This window comes from Fistularia commersonii, chromosome 9 (assembly GCF_037954325.1).
Source record: "Fistularia commersonii isolate RoL2024-O1a breed Wild chromosome 9, RoL_Fcom_v1.0, whole genome shotgun sequence".
NCBI classification, from domain to species: domain Eukaryota; kingdom Metazoa; phylum Chordata; class Actinopteri; order Syngnathiformes; family Fistulariidae; genus Fistularia; species Fistularia commersonii.
This window is the reverse complement of record NC_141292.1, coordinates 1,808,687-1,833,411: the sequence shown is the minus strand read 5'-3', so window position 1 is coordinate 1,833,411 and position 24,725 is coordinate 1,808,687. Positions and strand designations below refer to the sequence as shown.

Sequence of the window (24,725 nt, the reverse complement as noted above, 5' to 3'; positions counted from 1 at the left end):
GAGGAGGAGGAGGGGGGGAGGAAGAAGAGGAGGAAGAGGAGGAGGAGGAGGGGGGTGGAAAAGTTGGACTTGCAGAGAAGAAGGAGGAGGAGGAGGAGGAAGGAGAGGAAGAGGAGGGAGAATTCATGGAGACGCGGAGCGCGGTCGTCGAGCGCGGAGGCTGGATTATCTAATCTGGACGGTGGAGGATTTTCAAAATAAAGAAGGCGCGTTTTTGCCCTCGCGTGGACCGGATTCAGCCGCGGGGGTAAGAACCCCCCCCACCCCCCACCCACCCCCACAACACCCACTCCCACTCCCGCGGAGAGGAGCGGCGGAGAGCCGGGCAGAACCGCGGTTTGTTTGCAGACGGGACTTGTTTTGTTGGATTGTGGGGGAGTGGGGGGGGGGGGGGGGTTTGCAAGGAGGGGGGGGGGTAATCCCGCAAAAGTTAAATCCCGTGCAGATTCGGAAAGTTGTGCAAAAACTTCCAAACCGGAAGTGAAATCTATCGTGTTAAAAACATCTGAGAATGGCCCAAAAAAAATTGCATCTAAGTTTAAAAAAATTCGCATGCTATATAAAAAAATCGCATTTAAATTTTAGAAGAAAAATCGTTAGCTAGATTAAAAAAATGCATCGTAGATTATAAAGAAGTTGGATGCTAGATTTAAAAAAAAATACATCTTATAATTAAAAAAAAATTAGGCTAGGTTAAAAAAAATGCATTTTACATTTGAAAAATATCGCATCATGGATAAAAAAATCGTACACTAGATTAAAGAAACCTTGCATCATAGATTTAAATAAGAAATTGAATGCGAGGTTTTAAAAATGCATCCTAGAAAAAAAATCTGTATCATATATAAAAATCACATATAAAACGGCATACTAGAAAAAAAATGCATCCTGTATAAAAAAGAAAAACACATTTTAGATTAAATAAAAAGCGCATCCGAGATTAAAAGGAAAAAAAATCGCATCCTAGAAAAAAAAATGCATCCTGGATTTCAAGAAAACAAACAAAAATCTGCATCCGATGTTCCAAAAAAAAAAACAAAAAAAAAAAAAAAGTTGCGCTTGTGTGCGTGTGCGTGTGCATGTGCGGGTCCTCTCACCGTACCGATGTTCTCTGTCTTCTCCGTCCAGAGAAGGAGAGAAGGAGGACCATGGCGGAGCAGGAGGAGTCCTTCCCGCCGCACGCCTCCCCCGGCGGCTCCGAGCCGCGGGAACCGGCCGCCGCCGCCGCTGCTGCCGCCGCCGCCGACAGCAAACCGGAGAGGCCGAGCGGCGGCCCGGGAAGGTCGCCCTCCTCCCAGACCACCTACATCCAGCAGGTCCGTGGAGGAGGTCCTCGCAGAAGCGACCTCCGGACCTTTAACCGGACGCGGATCCCGCTTGTTGATATATTTTGTGGAAAATGCAGGATTTGAAGTTAAAAAAAAAAGGAACACACACACACACACACAGACACACACACACACTCTCTCACACACACACGCGTGTTTTCATGTTCGAAGGGGATGGAGGGCATCAAGGTCTACCTCCACGAAAGGGAGCTGTGGATGAAGTTCCACGAGGTGGGGACGGAGATGATCATCACCAAGGCCGGGAGGTAATTATTACTATATTATTATTATTATTTTTTTATGATTATTGTTGTTGTTGTATTTATCATTATTTATTATTATTATTAGTAGTAGTACTACAAATATTTTTCTCTTCTGAGTTCCTGCACGGATTTTTGTAAACACGCAGATGGGGGACTTTAAATCAAGTTTTAAAACTTTTTTTTTTTTTTTTTATACTTTAAACAGGAGCATCTTCTGCGTGTGCGTGTGTGTTTTTATTTTTTTACACGCCGTTTCCGGAACTTTAATCCGTGTCTGTTTTCCCCCACTTCTTAATCCGACCCCGCCTTCATCGTGTTCCGTTGACAGCAAATAAATTAAATGAAATAAAATTGAAGAAAAAAAATATCCGGAAAACACGTGTCACACACACACACACACACACACACATACACACACTTCCTCTTTTACACACGCATACACACACACATAATTTAAATTTCCATACTATTCAATCTGGATTCAAATCACGCTTTAAAAAAATACGCAGATAATTTCACCTAAAAAACACACACATATTATTTACGTTTTTTTGAATTAAACTGTTAAGAAACAATCATTTTTCCTTATTTTCTCTCCGAGTTTCCGCCTCCTTTTCCTCCCATATACATATATAAAAAATGTATATAATCTATATTTTTATAATCTGCATTAATCCCTGCTTTCCAGGCGGATGTTCCCCAGCTTCAAGGTGAAGGTCACAGGTTTGAACCCCAAGACCAAGTACATCCTGCTGATGGACGTGGTTCCCGCCGACGACCATCGATACAAATTCGCCGACAACAAGTGGTGAGCGGCCGGAAGTGCGCGGCGGGAGACCGGAAGTGCGAGTTTTGCGGCAATAATAATAGTTTCGTAACGTAAATGTAAAAAAAACAAACTAAAATGATCTTAAAAGACTTAATAGGGTCTTAACATAAGTAATAATACAAGTCCCTTATTGTTTTTATCAGTAATATTTTTATCATTATTGTTAAATTATTGAGGGGAGTGTTAAAAAAAGGAAGAACACTATTGTCATATTTTTATTATTATTATCAGTATTAGTCTTAGTATTGTGTCATAATTCGCTTTAATACAAATTGAATTTATACAATATTAGCTCCATATCATGTATGTCATTAGGCATCTTTTTAACATGATGTTTAAAGTTCTTGTTATATTGCTATTATAGTGTATTGATTATCATAATTGTCAATAATGTTCCATCATTTTTCTCATCAATAACAATAATATCAAATTTTTCATTATCCTTGTATCGCGTTAGACTTCATGCTTCTTCCCATTTATATTATTATTACTATTATTATTATTGTCTTTATATCCTTGCTATATCACATCGCTGCATAGTATAATTATGCTATAATTTGCATCATACGCCTCATTAAATATAATATTATGATGTGCAACATATGCATCGTGTGTGTGTGTTTGTATGTGTGTGTGTGTGTGTGTGTGTGTGTGTGAGCGCGCTCCCACACGTCAAATTTGATAATGATGATAGCATTAATTGCCCCGGGCTGTGTGTCTGTGTATGTGTTTATGTATATGTGTGTATGTGTGTGTATGCGTGTGTATGTGTGTGTGTGTGTGTGTGTGTGTGTGTGTAGGGTATCAAGGGAGGGGGTGTTTATCTCATTATCACACTTCCGGTATATGTAGCGACCGCGATGCGCACCATCCGACTGTGACATCCCCCGTGTGTGTGTGTGTGTGTGTGTGTGTGTGTGTGTGTGTGCGCCAGGTCGGTGACCGGGAAGGCCGAGCCCGCCATGCCCGGGCGGCTGTACGTGCACCCAGACTCTCCCGCCACCGGCGCGCACTGGATGCGGCAGCTCGTCTCCTTCCAGAAGTTGAAGCTCACCAACAACCATCTGGACCCGTTCGGACACGTAGGTGCCTGCGACCCCCCAACCCGGCGTGTCGTGCGTGTGCAAGAAAAAAAGAAAAATAACACGAAAACTGCTTTTTTTTTTTAATCATTAAAAATTTGCGCTAGGTTGTCATAGTGTAATTACGGTGTAATAGCGGTGTAATAGCGGTACAATGGCGGTGTAATAAGGGTGTAATAAGGTGTACGTGAGCTTATTACATCTGATATTTATTTGTTATTATCGCAAAGTTATAAGTGCAACAGCTTGGAGATATTTAAAGTTGCACACGTTTGGAAAATGTAAACAATTTCCTGTATTCATATATATGTACACATGTACATCTATATATTGTAGTATATTACAAGATTAGATTTTAAAGATCTTGCACATTTGCTCGGCCACAATAATGGTAATTTCAGTAAAACATAAATATAACGCGGTGTGTTTTGTGCCCCCCTCCCCCCCATGCGTTGTTATTTACTTCTTGCTTTTTTGCAAACTGTTGAAACATTTGGAAATAACCTTCAAAAAAATATTTTGAAGTTGATCAAACAAAATTTACATTAATAACAAAACAAACAAAGCGTATAAAAACACGAGTATATCCAGGAAAAAGAAAACCTCCGGTACCATTTCAACATTTGGTTTCGGCTCATTAATTATTTCTGAGAAAAAAAAAAAAAAAAGCTTACGCAATCCCAGTGTTGTAATTACACGGTAATAACACACGCATCGCAATCCTGACAAAAAAAAATTTATTTCCTTTTTTTGGGGGATTTTCCGAGAACTTTTGCAAAAAATCTCCCGGAGGCTGCAGACGCTTTCTCGCCCGGCAGGAACGTTTTCTTTTTAATGTTCACCGGCAAGGCGACACACACTCACACACACACACACACACACACACGTGTCTCGAGGCCAAACCGCAGAATAATCAGTGGAAGATCAAACGAGTGGATCGCCTTGCAAAATTATTTAGATTTTTGAGGAAATGTGGATTATTGGTCATTCGTATCAGATCGAATCGTCTGAAATGAGATGAAATTAGAGGTGGCGTTGTTGTGTTTTCCAGACTTTTGATGTATTACGTAGTAATTAATGTGTAATAAGCCACTCAACACAATTTAAAATTTAAAGCATTGGTATTAATGTGTAATAACCCACTTAAATCTGACTTTTCTGACATTGTCAATGTGTAATAAGCCATGCAATCAATTTTTAAATATATAACATAGTAATTAATGTGTAATAAGCCATGCAATTAATTTTTAATAAAATACTAATTAGTTTGTAAGAAGCTACCAAATCCGACTTTTGATGCACAAGCCGGGCAACAGCATTGTAATTAATGTGTAATAAGCAACGTGATTAATTTTCAATATAGAACATAGTAGTGAATGTGTAATAAGCCATGCACTTAACTTGGAATATACAACAGCCGTTTATTTGCAGTAAACCATGCAATCAATTTTTAATGTATAACATAGTGATTAATGTGTAATAAGCCTTGCAATCAATTTTTAATATATAACATAGTAATGAATGTGTAATAAGCTACTCACTTAACTTAGAATATATAACAGTCATTTATTTGCAGTAAGTCATGCAATCAGTTTTTATTAGATAACATAGTAATTAATATGCAATAAGCCATGCAATCAATTTTTAATGTATAACAGAGTAATTAATATGTAATAAGCCAGCCACAACCCCTTTTGATGTTTAAGACGTCCAACTCTATTTTCTATGTATAACATAATATTTAAGGTGAAATCTGCCACTGCAGTCTGACTTTCAATATATATCACTCTAAATGTGTAATAAGCCACTAAAACGTTGGACTTTTGTCAAATTAATTAATGTGTAATAAGCAATTTAATCCAGCTATTGCTGTAAACTATGGTAATTGATGCGTAATAAACCAGACAATCTGACTTTTAATGTACAAACCAAGGCTATTTTCTTTGTATAACATATCAACAGGTGATAAGTCACTAAAAGTCAAACATTTACTATCTAACATGGTGATTAATGTATAAAAAGCCACCAAATCTAACTTAATAACATGGCATTTGAAGTGTAATAAGACACCAAATTTAACTTTTATCAAATAACAAGTATTAAGCTTTCAAATCTAACATTTGATTAATAGCATGGTAATTAATGTGTAATAAGCCACCAAATTTAACCTTTTAATAAATAATATGGTAATTAATGTCTAATATGCCGCCAAATTTAACTTTTTAATAAATAATAAGGTAATTAAAATGTAATAAGCCACCAAATTTGACTTTTTAAAGAATATCATGGTAATTAAAGTGTAATAAGATGCCAAATCTAACATTTAATAAATAACATCGTAATTAGAGTGTAATAAGCTGCCAAATCTAACATTTGATAAATAACATGGTATTATTTATAATGTGTAATAAGTCAGCAAATCTAACTTTTAATAAAAAAAAGGACATTAAAGTTTGAAAAGCCACCAAATCTAACTTTTAATAAATAACATGGTAATTAAAGTGAAAGACGCCACCAAATTTAACTTGAAAAGCTGCCAAATTTAACATTTAATAAATAACATGGCATTATTTATGATATGTAATAAGTCAGCACATCTCACATTTAATAAATGAAATGGTAATTAAAGTGCCATAAGCTTTCAAATCTTAAAGCTGATAAATAACATGGCTATTAAAGTATAATAAGCTGCCAACTCTAACGTTTAATAGATAACATGGTAATTAAAGTGTAATAAGCTGCCAACTCTTACATCTAATAAATAACATGGTAATCAATGTGTAATAATCCGCCAAATCTAACTTTTAATAAATAACATGGTAATTAAAGTGTAAGACGCCACCAAATTTAACTTTGTAATAAATACATGGTAAATAAAGTGTAATAAGCTGCCAAATCTTACATCTAATAAATAACATGTTATTATTCACAATGTGTAATAATCCACCAAATCTACCTTTTAATAAATAACATGTTATTATTTATAATATGTACTAATCCGTCCCGACTGGGTTTATAACCCAATAATCCCCGAAAGGTTCGTCCGAATTTCCCCAAAGGCTCCAAACCCGTCAGATATCACGGCGCCAAATTGGAACGGGATTTTGAGCCGAACCCCGAGGTGGGTCCTCCCGGGACGGCGCCCCGCCCTGCGCCCCCCCCCGTCCTCGGGCCCACATGGCGACCGCGGCGGGCCTGCGAGGGCGGGGGGGTGAAACCGGAGCCGGGTCTGGAATGCGCCGTAAACGTCTGGGTTTGCAAAACCCTCTCCGATTGGCCGCGGCGGTCCAGTCGGGCACGGCGCCCCGGGATTCGTAAAAACACGACGTTTGTCCCGTCGTTTTTCCCTTTTTTTCGTCGCGTCCCGTTCCCACATCCAGCTGCGGCCGTCTAGATCCGACCAATAAGGAGTCGGGCCTTTATTCCTGCGCTATTACATAGTAATTACACATGTAACGGGCCGACTTTCTTTTATTTTCCGTCAAATGAAATCCTGACGAGCGCTTTTCGGGTAACGGGACGCATGAAAAAACGTTCTCCGTCCAAATCCCTTCCGGTCGGTCAAACTCGGCGCCGGAGGTCAAAGTCGATTGAGTAATAACCGTGTAATAACTGTGTAATAACATCGTAATAAGGATTATTATGATAAACGAGGGAAAACCCGGTTCGCGAAGGCTTTACGAGGATTAACCGGACGACCAATTAAAATTGGAAAAAAAAAAGATCAAACAAACCCCGCGGACTCTTCCCCATCAAAAAAGACGTTTTGCAAGTGGCTCCAGCTGGACCGTCCTCAACTATTTATTCTATTTTACTGATTTTTTTTTCTCTCTCCAAACAAAATCAAAACCGGGAACATCCACCGTGGATTTTTTTTTCCTTTTTTTTTTTTTTTTTTTTTTAAATTTTCCTTCTTGATTAATTTGGGTTTCAATCCCTTATTTAAAAAAAAACTGGAATATTCCTTCATGTTATTTATCTACTTCTTCCCACACATGCTCAGGGAGGGGAGGGGTCGAGGATCACTCTGTTTACGTTTGAGTGGCGGTTTACGAAAGACCCCACTAATCCCAAAACATGGGGCGGGGGGTAGATGGGGGGGTAAAAGATGGAGGGGGGGTAAAAGATGGGGGGGTTCTGATGTGGCGGCACTTGAAAGCAAAGGGCAGCGGCTGGAGACCCGGGTCATCCTTCACTATCATTAAATACTATCATCCATGCACCCCCCCCCCCCCCACACACACACACACACCTCCCCCGGTGGGTGGTCCTGCAGAGCCCCCCCCACCTCTCCCTTGCGTTGCCATGGAAACTTTACCGGAGGACATTTTCAAAGTGACGGTGCGTCCCAAACCTGGAGTCCGGAGCAGGAACCCGGACCTCCGTCCATCCACGCTGGCGGGGAAGAATTAGAGGGGGGGGTAACCGTGGTGACTGTGATTATGGGATGGCTTGATTTTGGTAACACCCCCCCCCCACACACACACACACACACATTTAAAAAACACATCTATAATAGAAAGAGCCTCTTCTTTTCAATAAACCCCCACTGATTTGTTTTCCTGCCCCCCCGGGCAAAAGGGGGGGGTCAGTGACTCCCATGAAGGGGTGTGCAGGGTGGGGGGGCCATGGGGGTTTTTGTGTGTGTGTCTGTGTGTGTGTGTGTTTGTGTGTGTGTGTGTGGGGGGGGGGGCTACCTGGTTGCAGCTTTAAGAGAAACCACGGCGGCGTGAAATCAGATCAAGTCCCGATGTGAATTAATAATGGCCGACCTTTGTGTTTGTGTGTGTGTGTGTGTGTGTGTGTGTGTGTGTTTGTGTGTGTGTGTGTGTGTGTGTGTGCCAGAGGTCGAGGGGGGGGGTCTGCTTGCGCTGGCAGGTACAAAAACAATCTTAAGATAACAAATTGGAGCAAAGGATGTGTGTGTGTGTGTGTGTGTGTGTGTGTGGAAGGGGAATGAAAGTGAAGGGGGGCAGAAGGCCCCTTTTTTTAAACCAACATGGCCTCCAGGCGCTATTGGTCGGTTCGCCATTGACCTTTGTAACAATTGAGAGGCCGACAAAGATGGCGGCTGGTGCTTAACGTGGTTAAGTGGTGTGTGTGTGTGTGTGTGTGTGTGTGTGTGTGTGTGTTTGTGTGCCTCCTCCCTGAAAAGCAAAGAAAGTTTTCCTCCAGGTGTGGCTGAGATGTTTGGAGTGCTTAAAAAAATAAACAAAAATAAATATTTACCGAACAATAATTGCCCTCTTTTGCACCCCATCACCTAATTTCACTCGTCAGATTCATTTAATCTGTAATAAACGCTAAATAAGGCGTTCTAACGGCCTCCTCTTCCTCCTCAGATCATCCTGAACTCCATGCACAAATACCAGCCGCGGATCCACATCGTCAAGGCGGACGAGAACAACGGCTTCGGCTCCAAGAACACGGCCTTCTGCACCCACGTCTTCCCGGAGACGGCCTTCATCGCCGTCACGTCCTACCAGAACCACAAGGTAGACCCGCAACTTCACAAAAAAAACAACAAATAAATTGACGTCGTTAAAATAGCCGTTATTTATTTCATAAAGATACCGAATGACAACATCCGGTCACTGACAAGCCTGAAAGTATAAAACCCTTTTATAATCATTATTACATATATTTTCATTGTACGTGCCGTTATTTCTGGCGCGTACAATTTCAATTTTTGAGTTAAAAGACATTATGAAAATATATATTTATTTTTGTTATAATACATTATATCATTATTATTTCTAATATAAGTCAGGACATGCGTGGAGTTTTTTTGCGTGTCATTCAGCGCGCAGTGAAAACTTGAGGCTTTCCTGACATGCGAAGTTGGAATTCTGCTATTATTATTATTATTGTTATTAATAATATGTTTATTATTATTTTAGCAGGTCAGGGTAGTATTAAATCAACTTGATCGCAGTTTAAGTTTGTGTTTCGTTCATCCCGATGAGAACAGCGAGCCTTTCCTGTCATGCGCAGTAGAACCCATCGTCGTGATGACTATAATTATTTCTATCATTGTTGTTATTATTATTATTACTATTGTGTTGTTTTTGCTGTTTCTAACACAATTCGGAACCGCGTAAAGGTTTTTTTCTGCGTTTTCGTTCGTCCCGCGGCCAAACGCGAGGCTTTCCTGACACGCGCAGTTGGAATAATCATCATAAATCATTATAATAGCAATTATTATTTACCAGTTTAATTTTTTATGGTTATTATTTCTAACAAAAGTCTGAATGGCGCGAAGTTTCATTCGTCCTGCAGTGAAGAGATGCCGGGATTTCCTGACATGCGCAGTAGGAATTATCATTTTAAAAACTTTTATAACAATTAATAAAAACTCATTATTATTATTATCATTATCATTATTATAATTATTATTATTATTATTATTATTGTTGTAATTAATAACATTATTATTATGAGTAGTTTTCGTTCGGGGAAAAGCCGCAACTTCCGGGTCACGTGGTCCCGCGGTGTTCCTCCGCGCCGCCGCTTCTCCCGTGGACGAAAACTAGAACCCACCCGCGGATGATTTTCACCGCCAATCCCGGAAGAAAATAATTAGAAAAAAATAATAATAATTGTATGGAAAAAAAAATCCCGTCCGCGTGTTTGTGTTTTATCCTTTGTTTTGTTTTTTTGCAAAACGCGGACGGTGGATTTAATTGAGTTATTAAGTAAAGGCGAATGATTAAATCTGCAAAGAGCGGCTTTGAAACGTTGTTTAAACGTATGTTTTGAGTTTATGGGGGTGCTGGTGCTGTGTGTGTGTGTGTGTGTGTGTGTGTGTGTGTGCGGGGGGGGGGGGGGCTCGTAACTTCCCTGCAGCCAATCCAACAATCCGGCCAATTTCTGGGAAACAGGAAGCGCAAAAGAGCGTCGTTATGTAGAAACCATTCATTATTTTCAAACGGGGGGTGTAAGGGCGTGGTGTGTGTGTGTGTGTGTGTGTGTGGGTGTGGGTGGAGGGGTCGTAACCCTGGGCTAATTATTTGGACTTTTCCAGACCCGCGGAAATAATAATAATAGTCATAAAAGTCAAACAACAAGGCACTTCTGGATTCTTCTATGCACAAACAGTGTGTGTGTATGGGGGGGGGAATTGTGATATTTATTAAAATAAATAGATAGTTTTAAAGGATAAAATAATTAGGATACAAGACTGGGGGAGGATTTAGGCTTTGCACGGGACTGTGGAGCTGAAGGTGATGATGTTGCATGGAAAGGGAAGGGATGTGTGTGTGTGTGTGTGTATGTATGTGTGTGTGTGTGTGCGCACGTACCCCCTGTGTGTGTGCAGCAGACGGTGCACCTGTGAGGAGGTCAATAATCTTGCCTTTCAGACCAGGGCCGGAGGTTTAGATTCGGGGGCTCCGGGCTGAAACACTAAAACAAAAAGGCAAAATGTCACCAAATCAATTATTTTAAACATAAAATCACATTTCAGATCGATTTCAACACATTGAAATGACCTGAAATGTCGTTAGCGGCCGATTGCCGATGGCGACACGGTGACGACGATGTCCGTCGGCGAGGAAAAGCCCTGGAAGTAACAATAAAAGCGGATTTGTCGCCTCTGCCTTGCAGATAACGCAGCTGAAAATCGAAAACAACCCGTTTGCGAAAGGCTTCCGCGGAAGCGACGACATGGAGCTGCACCGGATGTCCCGGATGCAAAGGTAACGTTGACGTCTCTTTTTATTTTCTATATGTTTTCCTTTTTTGGTCCCTTTTCACCGCGGAGGTTATTCCCGCTGATGTAAGTGTGGTGCTTGAGTTGCCGCCAGCTGCTGCACTTTTTATGGCCGTTCTGGCAGAACCTCTGAAATATGGCTGAAACATCTCCCTTCCACGCCGTGCCAGGATCCTCCGACTGCGTGTGTGTGTGTGTGTGTGTTTGTGGTATCACTTTCCCCGTGCAGCCAAGGCAGTACACGACCAATGCCGCCGCCGCCGCCTCTGCGTATTATTCAGTCCAGATGAGTGATGGAGTGTGCGTCCGTGCTGCGTGGAAAACACATTTTCAAAGGGGAAAATCTGGTTTTGAAACTCAACCCCCCCCCCCCCCCAAGAGAGACTGCGGGTATTCAAATGTTAGAATCCCAAATCTCGATTATTTTTAACTGACTGCACTTTAAAGGAATTACCAAGTTATTTTTGAGTCATTCGATTCATTTGAGTTATTTGAATCATTCGAATCATTTGAATCATTTGAGTCAATTGAGTCACTGAGTCGAGCTTGTCGATCCACACAAGCACCCGTCGAGTCGTTTGTTTTGTGACGGCGGATCGCCGCCCTGAGCGAGTCATTTGCTTGATTTGAATATTTTGAACAACCAAGCGTGTCGTTTGTTGAGTTTATCAGTGAATCGTTCGTTTTACATGGAGGGGGCGGCCACTCTGACTGAGCGGTAAGTTGAGTGAATCGTTCGGTTTACGAGGAGGGAATGCTAACTCTGAGCTACTTAGCGCGAGTTCCTGAGTGAGTTACTTGTTTTGCAAGAGCGGGGAAGGAATACTCTGAACTTTAAGCGAGTCGTTTGCTGAGTCACTGAGTGAGTCGCTGGGGAGAAAGGCTACTCTGTGCTGCTAAATGATTCCCTGGTTAAGTTGCCGAGTGAGTCGCTCACTTTGCGAGCGGGGGACGGCTTCTGCGAGCTACTGAGCGAGTCGTTCGAGTTACGGGTGGGGAGGGCTGCCGTGAGCGCTCTGCGATTCTCTGAGAAAAATCCGTCGCAGGGATTCACTTGACGTATTCATACAAATACAGTTAGAATTCCTGCAAAAGCTACACGCGGTCTCATCTCTAATCTGTTAGCGAGTTAGCGGTAGCTAATAGAACCGAGGACTCCCAATTCTGTAATCCGACTCGCATTTTGAACAGTTCGTTCAGGACTCAACACCAGTTTGACTCTGTGGAGCCAATTCAATGCATTTCCCCGATCTGAACACACACACACACACACACACACACATGCTCGCAGCCTGGTCGGGGTCCAAAACCACACCATCAATCTGACCTGCCGTGGGGGGGCGGAGGCCTGCTGGACGTCTGCTCCGGCTCAGGGCGTTGATGTGGGAGCTTAAGGCCAACGCGGGACGCAAAACGATCCACGGACGGATCCGGCGGATTAATAGGAGTGAAACACATTCGGCTGCTTTCACTGACCGGGGGAGGGGAAGGGGGGGCTCGGTGTGTGTTCTTCATCATCATGTCTGGGAGCAATGTGTGTGTGTGTGTGTGTGTGTGTGTGTGTGTGAGAAATGGAGAAAAAAAGGGAGGAGGTAGGGGGAGTTCCTACGTTTCGACGTGCATTTGAACGCATCACCGGGTGGGTTGGAGACATGACGCAAACATGGAGGATCTGAAGGGTCCGAGGGGGAGTGCGGGGGGGGGGGGGGGTCGAACCCCCAAATCCATCCCATAATACTTGTGGTATCACATGGTGTTCTAGTAAAGAACTGCAGAGGACGACTGGGGGATTTCTGGAGGTTCTGTGTTATATCCTGCATTCATTCATTCATCCATCCATCCATCCATCCACTCATTAATTCATCCATTTATTCATTCATTCATCCATTCATCCATTCATCCATTCATCCATTCACCCATCCATCCATCTATCCACTCATCCATCCATCCATCCATCCATCCATCCATTCATTCATTCATTCATTCATTCATCCATCCACTCATTCATTCACCCATTCATCCATCCATCCATCCATCTATCCACTCATTCATTCATTCATCCACTCATTCATCCATCCATCCACTCATCCATTCATTCATTCATTCATTCATTCATCATTGAAACTGCTTCTCCAGCCGCAGACGGAGCCTGTTCCTGAGAGTTGGGGTTCACCTTGGATCCATCACAGGGACACATGGAGATCATTATTATTATTATTATTATTATTATTATTCACCGTCTCCTTCACATATCATAGAGCTGTGCAAGCATTCACTCACTCATTCACATTTCATAAAAAGACAGACTGACACTCTGCGTCTCATTTTTAAGAAACAACTCACCCTCTCATTCACACGTCATCGAAACAACCGTTCATCTTTAGCAGAATCCCCAAGAGGTTTAACGCGTCCACTTCCAGATGACTAACAGCAGCTACGCATGTGTGTGTGTGTGTGTGTGTTTAGCACCAAGGACTACCCTGTGGTTCCTCGCAGCACGGTGCGGCAGAGGGTGGGCTCCAGCCAGAGCCCGTTCAGCGGTGAGGTCCAGGGCGTTGGCGCCCCGAGCGTCCTGGGTCCGCAGTATTCCCAGTGCGAGAACGGCGTGAGCAGCTCCTCGCAGGACCTTCTGGCCCAGCCGGGCTCCTACGAGCACGCCCAGGACTTCCACTGCGTCAAGAGGAAAGGTAGGCGAGGGGGGGGGGCTTGGGAGCGGCGACGACGGCGGCGGCGGCGGGAATCTAACCTTCACCTTTGCTCCGTCAGCGGCGGAGGACGACTGCCACCCGGGGGAGCACGGCTACAAGAAGGCCTACCTGGAGAGCTCGTCCGGCGAGGAGGACCACTACTACCGCCCGGTGGGCTACGCCCAGGGTCTGGGCTTGGCCGGGGCGCCGTACCGCGGCGAGTCGGGCCAGCGGCAGGCGTGCATGTACGCCAGCGCCTCGCAAGGCGCCGAGCCCGTCCCCAGCTTGGAGGACATCAGCTGCAACACCTGGGCCGGCGTTTCGCCGTACGGGAGCTGCTCGGTGGCCACCATGCAGCCCATGGAGCGGTTGCCTTACCAGCACTTCTCCGCCCACTTCGCCTCGGGCTCGCTGGTGGCTCGCCACGCCGCCCAGCCGCTGGCCGACGGCCACCACGCCGCCATGTACCAGAGCCCCATGGCGCACCAGACTCTGAGCCGCCAGTGCAGCCCCGGCGCCGCCATCCAGTCGCCCGGCGCCGGCTTGCAAGGGAACGAGTACTTGTATGCTCACGGCATCCCGCGCACGCTATCCCCGCACCAGTACCACGCCGTGCACAGCCTCAGCATCATGCCGGATTGGAACGAGAACAGCTAAGAAGGGGGCGCCGGGATCGGGCCGGCCTATATTTATATTCCCTGCAGGACGGCGGCGAAGCATCGCGTCTGCACTTATAGGAAACCCAACGAGAGGGGCGAGACTGAACTCTTCTTTTGTTTTTTTAAAAACTCTACGCCCCGAAGTGGACGTACGATCGCGACCACGCGGAATCGGCCAATCCGGGACAAGGACGATGGATTGTTTGGAGATCCCCTCCCCCACCCCCGAGTCCTTATCAAGAACCCGCCCCCTTAGGGTAATGACCGTGTTATTACACATGAATTACCTGTGACATGTTATTACATGTATATTACATGATATGTTATCACATGTATATGACCTGACAGCATCTTAGCACATGCTATACGGTCATAACATGTCCTCTCATGTATATTATGTAATAACATGTTATTTCATGTCTATTGACTATTGTACATGACATAACATGACATAACATGTGATTACATGTATATAACATAACATGTTGTTGTGTAATAACATGTTATATGTATACGATGTAATAACACGCTATTTCATGTTACATACTCACATGTATGACATGTTCATGACATAAAAACATGTTATCACATGCATATTGTCATAACATGCACAATATGCAATAACATGTTTATTACATGTTTATTACATAATATGATTTTAATTTTTTTGACCAATCGGCATATCCTGGGCTCAGTGCCACACCAACGGGGTACGAGGACGAATCCACATGTCATCGCAGTCGTTTGGAAACGGCATGACGTTCTGGATGGACGTCCACACACACACACACACACACACACACACACACTGGGGGAACTGGAGGTGGATCTCACAAACCTGAATTATATTCCCGTGTGTTTCCGAAGTGGCCGCGCCAATATAGTTACTAAAACTTAATGCATATGTTTAGGAGGAGGCTAGCGTTACCATGGAGCCCGGCGGTGTGTTTCACACACACATACACACACACACACACACAGGTTCATTTCTAAGTGCTTGTAGTCGGTAGGACGTTCTTTGTCGATAGTATTTATTTCCCACCCATGTAAAATCTGCTCCTGCATGTATCGAGAAAAAAAAGGAATAGGCTCCATTTTTATACCCTGTTTTTAAGACTTTGTATAGGATCTTTTCTAATCGTACTCGTTCGGGACGGCGGGTCACGGACACGTCGGCCGAAATGTATCTGGGGGGGGGGGGGGGGGAGGAAAGAATGAAAAAAAAAAAAAAAAAAGAAAGAAAAAAAAAAAGACGACGGGGGAAAAGACGAGGAACGTTGTAAATAAACGTTGTAAATAACAGAAAACTTGCAATAAATTTAAAACGTGACCCGGCTGTGACTCCGCTGACTTTCCAATATTCACCCTCTCATTCACACATATATGGACATAAATACATATATTTGACCGTTCAGCCCCTCATTCACGCGTCGTATGTTGACGTACAACCGTTCTCGTTGAAATCGTAGACATACGATATTCACCCTCTTTTTCACGCATCCCAGAGACGCATACGACCGTTCACTCATTCATTCACAACTCGGATATTCAGCCATTCGCACGTCATATGGACATACATACATTCACTCACACTAATATTGTGACATAGATGCAACCATTCACTCATTCATTCACATCATGTAGAGATATTTGACCGTTCATGCATCATATATCAATGTACAGCGATTCGCTCGGTTATTTCCGTATCATATCGAGATATAAAGCCATTCACTCGTTCATTCACAACTCAGAGATATCCAGCCATATTCATATATGGACATACGTCCAACCATTCACCCATTCATTCACAGTTTATATTCAATGCTCGTCCATTAATCATATACGAACATACATTATTCACTCATTCATTCACATCTGATACAGAGACATGCAACCATTCACCCATTCATTCACATCTAATACAGGGACATAAACAATTCACTCATTCATTCACATCTAATACAGGGACATACAACCATTCACTTAGTCATTCACAACTAATACAGAGACATAAACCATTCACTCATTCATTCACATCTGATATAGACATAAACCATTCACTCACTCATTCATTCACATCTGATAAAGAGACATACAACCATTCACTTAGTTATTCACAACTAATACAGACACATAAACCATTCACTCATTCATTCACATCTAATGCAGAGACATAAACAATTCACTCATTGATTCATATCTAATACAGGGACATACAACCATTCGCTCATTCATTCACAACTCAGAGATATCAACCATATTCATATATTCATACATGGACATACGTCCAACCATTCACTCATTCATTCACATCTGATACAGGGACATAAACAATTCACTCCTTCATTCACATCTAATACAGAGACATACAACCACTCACTCATTCATTCACAACTCAGAGATATAGAGATATTCAACCATATTCATATATTCACATATGGACTTACGTCCAACCATTCACTCGTTCATTCACATCTAATGCAGAGACATCCAACCATTCACCCATTTATTCACACATCTGGACAATGCAGGTTTTCCAGTGAACCTCCTGCATGTGTTTGGACCGTGAGAGGAACCTGAAGAACCTCGCCTCTGCATCACACACACACACACACACACTTTCCCTTGCCGTAAAGAACGTCAAAAAAAAAAAAAAAACAGCCGACCTCCATGCGGATGAGGACGGGGGATCACACCTGTGCTCCTCACACCCTCAGGAGGACATCCCTGAAGTCGGTCGCCGATGGCAACCTGGACCCCCCCCCCCCCCCGAAGCTCTATTTGTCTCCCCTCGGACAGGCTGACCCGAAGCCCCGGCCTACTTTGATGTGAGCGATGCGCCCCCTCCTCCTCCCAGCACCGCCGCCCTTATCCCCGGATAGAGCCGGCAGAGAGAGCCGATCATTAACCCCGCAACCCCGACCTCCCCTCCTCTGCTTAAACACATGATGTATGGACCCCCACCCCTCAAAACACCCCCCCCCCCCCCCCCTAAACATGCATGTGTGGGCGAGGGTCGCTGACGCAATGGGCTCTTTAAACATTTAAAGAACCGGTCGGCGTTTCAAAAGCGGGACCTTTGGCCGCCGTTCCAGTTATCACGGCCGGCGCTTGAAAGAAAGCGGGCCGATACGTCGGAGGCGGAGACAAATGGGGGCGTAATGAACGGCGGTTTGATGGACGACGCCGCGCCGCTTCTATTTGGATTACCGATGCGTGTCTTCGCCGCGACAAGATGGGATGGATGGAACTAGAAGGTTTTATCAGTGTGTGTGTGTGTGTGTGTGTGTGTGTGGAGAGGATAATCGAGTCGGGATGAAGAAGAAACCAAGAGGGAGGGTGAGGGTGTTTTATTAAGATGTACTGGAACGATGGATGAGCGCCGAGAGGTTTGGGGGGGTTCAAAGAATTAAATCCATCTCATGCTGCAACTTGAGGTGTTTAGTTACACACACACACACACACACACTTGGATAAAAAAAAAAAAAAAAGGTGCAGAAGCGGCAGCTTCAGATGTTTTCTCCATGACCCTGTTTTCTCTATGAAGCTTCTGCTTTGAGGTCCTGATTCCCCCTCCTCCATCTCCACCTCCACTCCATCAGATAGCGCGCTTTCTGGTTCGTGTAAAGACGTCGGACACATCAACAGCGACATGCATCAGCGTGATGTAACATCCACTATCTGGCTCGGCGGCTGGTCGCCACGAGCCGGCCGAAGGGGAGCGCTGACATGGGGGCGCCGCCTCCAAACGCTCGGTCTTTCAGCACCGCTCCTGGCGGGAGGAGGTGGAGGTGGGGATCATCGGTTCCCACGGAGGCCGGTTTGTGCCGGGGACGCCGTTAAGAAGGGGTCCAAAGGGGCGATAAGCCCGAGTCGGGCGACATCCCATAATAAATCACCGCCGGGTGTCGTGTCCGTGGTGTCGGACGAACCCAACCGCATCTTGACGCACCATAGTTTGGTCCCCGAGATGCAAGTGGAAGGGTCAGGTCTTCCACACGGGTTTCTTAATGCTAAGCTAGGCTCTGAGCCCAGGCTGGGAGGGTCAGAGGGGTCAGGGGTCAGGGATGGGGGGGGGTCCTTTTGTGATCCAGAATTCTGGATGTGGTGGTGGAGGGGTGAAAGAGTTCTTCTAGAGATGTTCAAGCCAAGAAGAAGAACGCGAGTCTTAGCGCGACACGCTAGCAGTTAGCTTACCTTCCACGAGCACGCTTGCGTAACAAGGGTCGGGGGGGCCGGACCCCCGTCCAGCACACCTCCCACTTCCACTCCACCAAGAGTACTGCTAACCATAAGTTACTTTCCGGCAACCCAAAAAGACGTGCTGCTAGCAGCTCCGCTCACAATGCTAGGCTACATACCGTTCATGATAACTCACAGCTGGAGGTGACATGGGATGGGGGGGGATGGATGCAACCACCATGGACACCGTCTTCTCTTAGGTATCTCCTCCAACTTGGAAGTTCTGCAAAGCAAAAACCAGGTGATCGATTAGCATCCCCCTGCATTCATATTTGCGGCTAGCTCGAGCAGCGCCACGCCGTCTGTGACGCATCTCCGCCATCGGGGTCTGCGAATACTTAAAAGCTAATTGAGGAGCGCCAAATGGGTTTCGTCTGTCTGCTGGGAGGAGCTCATGAGCGCTGACATGGGGGCGCCGCCTCCAGATGCTCGGTCTTTCAGCACCGCTCCTGGCCGGAGGAGGTGGAGGTGGGGATCATCTGCCATCGGAGATGGTTTCAATGGAGGCCGGTTTGTGTCGGGGACGCCGTCGAGAAGTTCCACAAAGGGGCGATAAGTTGCGTGACATCCCATAATAATCACTGCCTGGTGTCGTCTCCGTGGTATCATTCGAATTGAACCGCTTCCCGACGCGCCCTTGTTCGGTTTCCAAGACCAGAGTGGAAAGGTGAGGTCCTCCACATGGGTTTCTTAATGCTAAGCTAAGAACAAAGAGTTCTTCTAGAGAGGTTCAAGCCAACAAGAAGAGCGTGACAGTCTTAGCGTGACACGCTAGCAGTTAGCCGGGCCCCCCTCCAGCAACCCTCCAACCTCCACTCCACTCTCCAAGAGTACTGCTAACCATAGTTTACTTTCCGGCAACCCAAAAAGACATGCTGCTAGCGGCTCCGCTCACACCGCTAGCCTACATACCGCTCAAGATAGCTCACAGCTGGAGGTGACATCAGACGGCGGAGTGGGGGGGTGGATGCCACCGCCATGGACGCCGTCTCCTCTGAGGTATCTCCTCCGACTTGGAAGTTCTGCAAAACAAAAACCAGGTGATTGATTAGCATTCCCCTGAGATCGTATTTGCGGCTAGCTGGAGCAGCGTCTGCGATGCATCTGCGCCATCAGGATCTGCGCTAATTGAGGAGCGCCAAACGTGTTTCGTCCGTCCTGGTGGGCGGGCTTCACGAGACGAGTCGTTTCAATAACGACTCAGCGAGCGATTCCATCCAAATGATCAGTTCGGTCGGTTGAAACATGGTGCTCCGCCAACCCGCGCAATCCGGCTCTTTGCAACGACCGCGCGACGATTCATCAGCGGAGGGGTGGAAAAGAAGGGGGGGGGCTCTTTTTAATCAGAACCGCCATCCATCATAATTTACATTGTTTTCATCAACAAAAAGAAAGAAGAAAGTAAGCTTTCTCTGTCCGGCGTGGCAGATCATTAATAACCAGGAGGTCGTTTTTTTTAAAAAAAAAAAAAAAACGTTCCCTGGAGAAGCGGGGGTGGGACGCTATCCGTTCAGTAAACGCATCATATCAGATTTGAATAAATGGTTCGACGTCGAATCCATCCTTGTCAGGGTTCGGGGGGGGTGGAGGTTAGGGTTCTCCGAAGACCAGCTGGGAAATGGCCTGCAGCTGTCTCATCATGAGGGCTGATAAGGCGGCGTGGCCAGACAACCCCCATCCCATTCCTCAGCGGGTCTGTGGGAACGGCAGGTAGAGAAGGTAAGGTACCAGCCATGAGAACCCGCCGCCTTCCCCCGTCCACCTGGGATGCAGCTCCTCCATATGGAATGCATTTGGATGCATGTCGTTCCCGGGAGATCTGAAGGACGCTGGTTTCCTTCAACCCAAACATCTCTGGATCTGAGGACGGAGGACGTTCCTCCAGCGCCGCCTCTGGGAGGTATCTTCCGAAGTTCACGCGGTAAAACGCGACTTGGACGATGCTACATCGCGCCGACATCCATTCATTCATTCGTTTGTTGGTTATCTACAGGGCTTCTTGCGTTCTTTTATTCTTATATAAACGTACGACCATTCGCTCACCCATTCACGTGATTACAGAGCCAAAAAAATGCATCTTCTCGTTCACAGAACATATGGATGCTCACACTTTTTCAGCATGCAAGCTACTTATAAAATGACCAAGTCACCAAAAATGCAAAACATTCTGTCTATGTTCAATGTATGTTGAGGTACGTTGCATAACCGCATGAGCTAATATTGCACAATACAAAATAATGATGTATATTTTTTGTCCTGACTCGACCCGTAACCACGCTTTGGTCGCCGCTTTAAAAGTTTGACTGCCGTCTGAGCAACCTCGGATTTTACTTCCGAGGCGGGACGTCCGTGTCGTATTTTCGGGTCCGAACGGGCCGAAAATGCCGCTATCGCGATATTAGACCGGCAGACGAGGCGAACGCACTTGGAAAATGTGATCGTGGAAAAAAAAAAAGTCCTCTTCTAATTCCGTATGAAAGTGATCCGTTTTTATATTTAATTGAAGTGTATTTTATTTGTGCTCGTTCCCTTTTTTTTATTTTAGTTCGAAGTTGGAAGATTCCTGTGATCTTGAAATATTCAAATAAAATTATATTTATTATTTTTCGCCGCTCAAAATAACATCACCCTCGCAGAAGCCGGTATACCCGCTAGCAGGTAAAGTCGGGATTTGCAGATGGTGTGCGCAGAAGTTCAGAAGCAGAAGTCCCATTAACCAGATAAAATAAATATTTATGAAGATATTTTCAATTTTTTTTTTTTTTTTTTATTGTTTACTGACACAGTCATTTTTTCCAAATTTATTTTTAAAATTCCGGTCAAGGCTCCGCTACACGCTCTGAAAGCCCAAACCTCAAAATGTTCAAAATGAGTTCATTCCATAAATAAAATTTGATTTTCTATGTCGGTCTTTATGGATTTCATAAGCAACAAACTACACACTTGTTTATACAAAATGTAAAGGTAATAAAAAACAATATATACAGTGGTACCTTGATTTTAGATGTCAAAAATTATTTGCGGCTCCCAGTGTTTTTATTTCCATGGAAACCAGGTCCAAATGGCTCTTTGGGAGTTAAAGGTTGCCGACCCCTGTTTTATACCCTTTCTTAAGCTTAAGAGAAAAAAACAAAGGCTAAAAACGGGAGGTAACTTGCTAACTAGCTTGTTAGATTTGCCGCATTTCGCGCCGTTGTTTGTGGCGTGACCTCAGAAAAATCAGACGTCACATGACCGGCTGCCCTGGATGTCAATCATGTGACAAGATGGACGATAGGCTGACGGCTATTTTTTTTTTTAATGTCATGAATCTACCGGTATTAGCTTAGCAATCGACAGGTAGATCCCGATCGACGTATCGAGCGCCCAAAATAAAAGACCAAATAACCCTTCACCCTCTCACACGTCTAGACAATCAAGGGTCTCCATGAAGCTCCTGCTTCGTGAGGAACCCGTAGAACCCTGAGGAACCCAAGGGAGACACAGCAGAACCTGGAGGAAGGAATCCAACCTTCTAGCGGTGAAGCGGTAGCGCTAACCGCCAGCGCCGATTTTCCGCGTCGATCGCGCGTCTCGTGCAAACAATGTGCAAACAACAGGAAGTGCGCCTCGTGTTAAGCTAACGCGACAACGCCGTTTCGTGATAGCGAGCGGCGCAGCCGCCCGACGGGGCTCCTCGACATGGGAGTCCGTCGCCGCCGGGGGAGGGTAGGGGGATCGATAGCCTGCCCGCAGAGGAAGTGAACGCGAGGGGCGGGGCCGGCGGGGCGGCGAGCGGCGCCCCCGCCTGACCCGCCCGCGCCTTCGGGGACGACGTGCCAACACGGCAGGTCAATACGTCTCGAGGCGCCAGTATGGGGCCATCACATGCCGGAACAGCAAGCTGACTCTTCAAGCGTGCCTGCTAACGGGGGCTAAAGATGGCGGCGGAGGTCGGAATTCTCCCCCCCCCCCCCCCCACACACACACACACACACACTTTGGATGCCATCCATCACGTGGAGAGGTTTTATCTCTGGATATGTTTTTGAGAGCAATCAGAGATGCTGCAGAGGAGGAGGAGGAGGAGGGTGAGAGCGCCATCGACTGCTTCTATTAACACCAGTTCCGAATCAATGAACCCCCCGGAGATGCTCCGAGATGTTTGTGGGAAGGTATTGATCTCCCTAAATGCAGGTGTCTGCATGATGTTCTCCGAGATGCTCGGCGGCCCGTCTGTGCCTCCTGACCTTTTGCCCCTCCCCCCGCTGGAAGGAGCGCCGCCACCTCGCCGGAGGTCGACGTGCGACTTGATGGCATCGACGGAAAACCGTCGGACCGCCGAATCGCCTCGACGTGAGCGCTCAATATCTCACCGGTGGGTTTCTTCCTCCGATCCATACCGATTCATGTTTCTACCTTCGTGTGTGTGTGTGTGTGTGTGGCGCTGAGAGAGGGGAGGTGAAAGCGAGGAACATCTGAGCACCTGAAGAACTTTTCTTTTTGTTTTCTTCTCTGCTCTGCTTTTATCTTATCATCCACGGCTTGTTTGGGTTTTTTTTTTTTTTGCGACAACTCACTATCTGGGTTAGTGCACATGCACGTGCATATGGGTGTGAAGGAGAGTGTGTGTGTGTGTGTGTGTGTGTTGAGTGGAGGACTGGTGGTCTTTTAAAAACAAACAATACCCATTTCTACACTTCTGAGGTCCAGCATGGTGATCCTTGCCTGAAGTCGCTGAGCAAAACAAGTCATCCATCCATCCATCCATTAATAAATTCATCCATCCGTCCATCCATTCATTCATTCATTCATCCATCCATCCATTCATCCGTTCGTTCATCCAATCATATATTCATCCATCCATCCATTCGTTCATTTATCCGTTCATTCATTCTTCCATCCATCCATCCATCCATCCATCCATTAATAAATTAATCCATCCGTCCATCAAACTGCTCATCTATCCATTCATTCATTCATTCATCCATTCATCCGTTCATCCATCCATCCATTCTCCTGTTCATTGGTCTATCCATCCATCCATTCTTTCATTTATTTATCCATTCATTTATCCATTCATTCAACCATCCGACTGTTCATCCATCCATTCATCTGTTCATCCATCTGTTCATCCATCCATTCATCTGTTCATCCATCCATCCATTTTCCTGTTCATTGGTCTATCCATCCAGCCATCTTTTCACTCATTCATCCATCCATTCATATAGGTATCCATCAATCCATTGGTTCATCCATTAATGCATTCATCCATCCACATATTCATCCATTCATTCATTCATTCATCCATCGATCCGTTAATTCATTCATCCATCCATCCATCCATTAATTAGTTCATCTGTCTGTCCATCCGCACATCTATCTATCCATACCTACATCCATCCATCCATCCATCCAACTGTTCATCCATCCATTCATCTCTTCATCCATTCACTCTGGGTTGTAGGGATGCTTCTCTTCACCCTGAATCAATGTCAGGGTCACGTGCGCACGCATCCAACCATTCATCCTCTCATTCACAGGTCGTATGGACACATAAAACCATTCATTCAAAGCTCATGTAGAAACATTCACCCATTCACCCTCTCATCCACTGACACACATAGACAATATTCACTGATCCATTCAAAGGTCCTACAGAGACATACAAGTATTCATGCATTCACTCACATGTTCTAAAAAGTCTTGCAAGCATTCACTCATTCATTCAAAGAGACGTACAACCGATCGATCTGTCCTTTCTGGACAACGCCGGGAACCTCCTGCGTGTTTGAGGAACCCGGAGAACCCTGAGGAACCCGGCGCGGAGCCGTGCATGAGAACGTCCGCTCAAAAAGAAAGATCTCCGTGAAACCCGAGGCCAGAGGAGCTTCCGGAACGACGGATCCCAAACAGCCACGCTGCCAAGGAAGACCCCCCGCCGG

General features: G+C 45.3%; 1 protein-coding gene across 1 annotated transcript; it reads left to right on the top strand.

Annotated features, from left to right (window-relative positions):
• Nucleotides 1-67: 67 nt before the first annotated feature.
• Nucleotides 68-15,746, top strand: tbx5a (T-box transcription factor 5a). Its single transcript, XM_086153036.1, has 9 exons — nucleotides 68-247; nucleotides 1,129-1,316; nucleotides 1,500-1,594; nucleotides 2,280-2,399; nucleotides 3,355-3,502; nucleotides 8,845-8,997; nucleotides 11,108-11,199; nucleotides 13,680-13,900; nucleotides 13,980-15,746. Exons 2-9 carry the CDS (start codon nucleotides 1,149-1,151, stop codon nucleotides 14,555-14,557), a joined length of 1,575 nt encoding a protein of 524 aa, XP_086009162.1. The 5' UTR covers nucleotides 68-247; nucleotides 1,129-1,148; the 3' UTR covers nucleotides 14,558-15,746.
• Nucleotides 15,747-24,725: the final 8,979 nt, after the last annotated feature.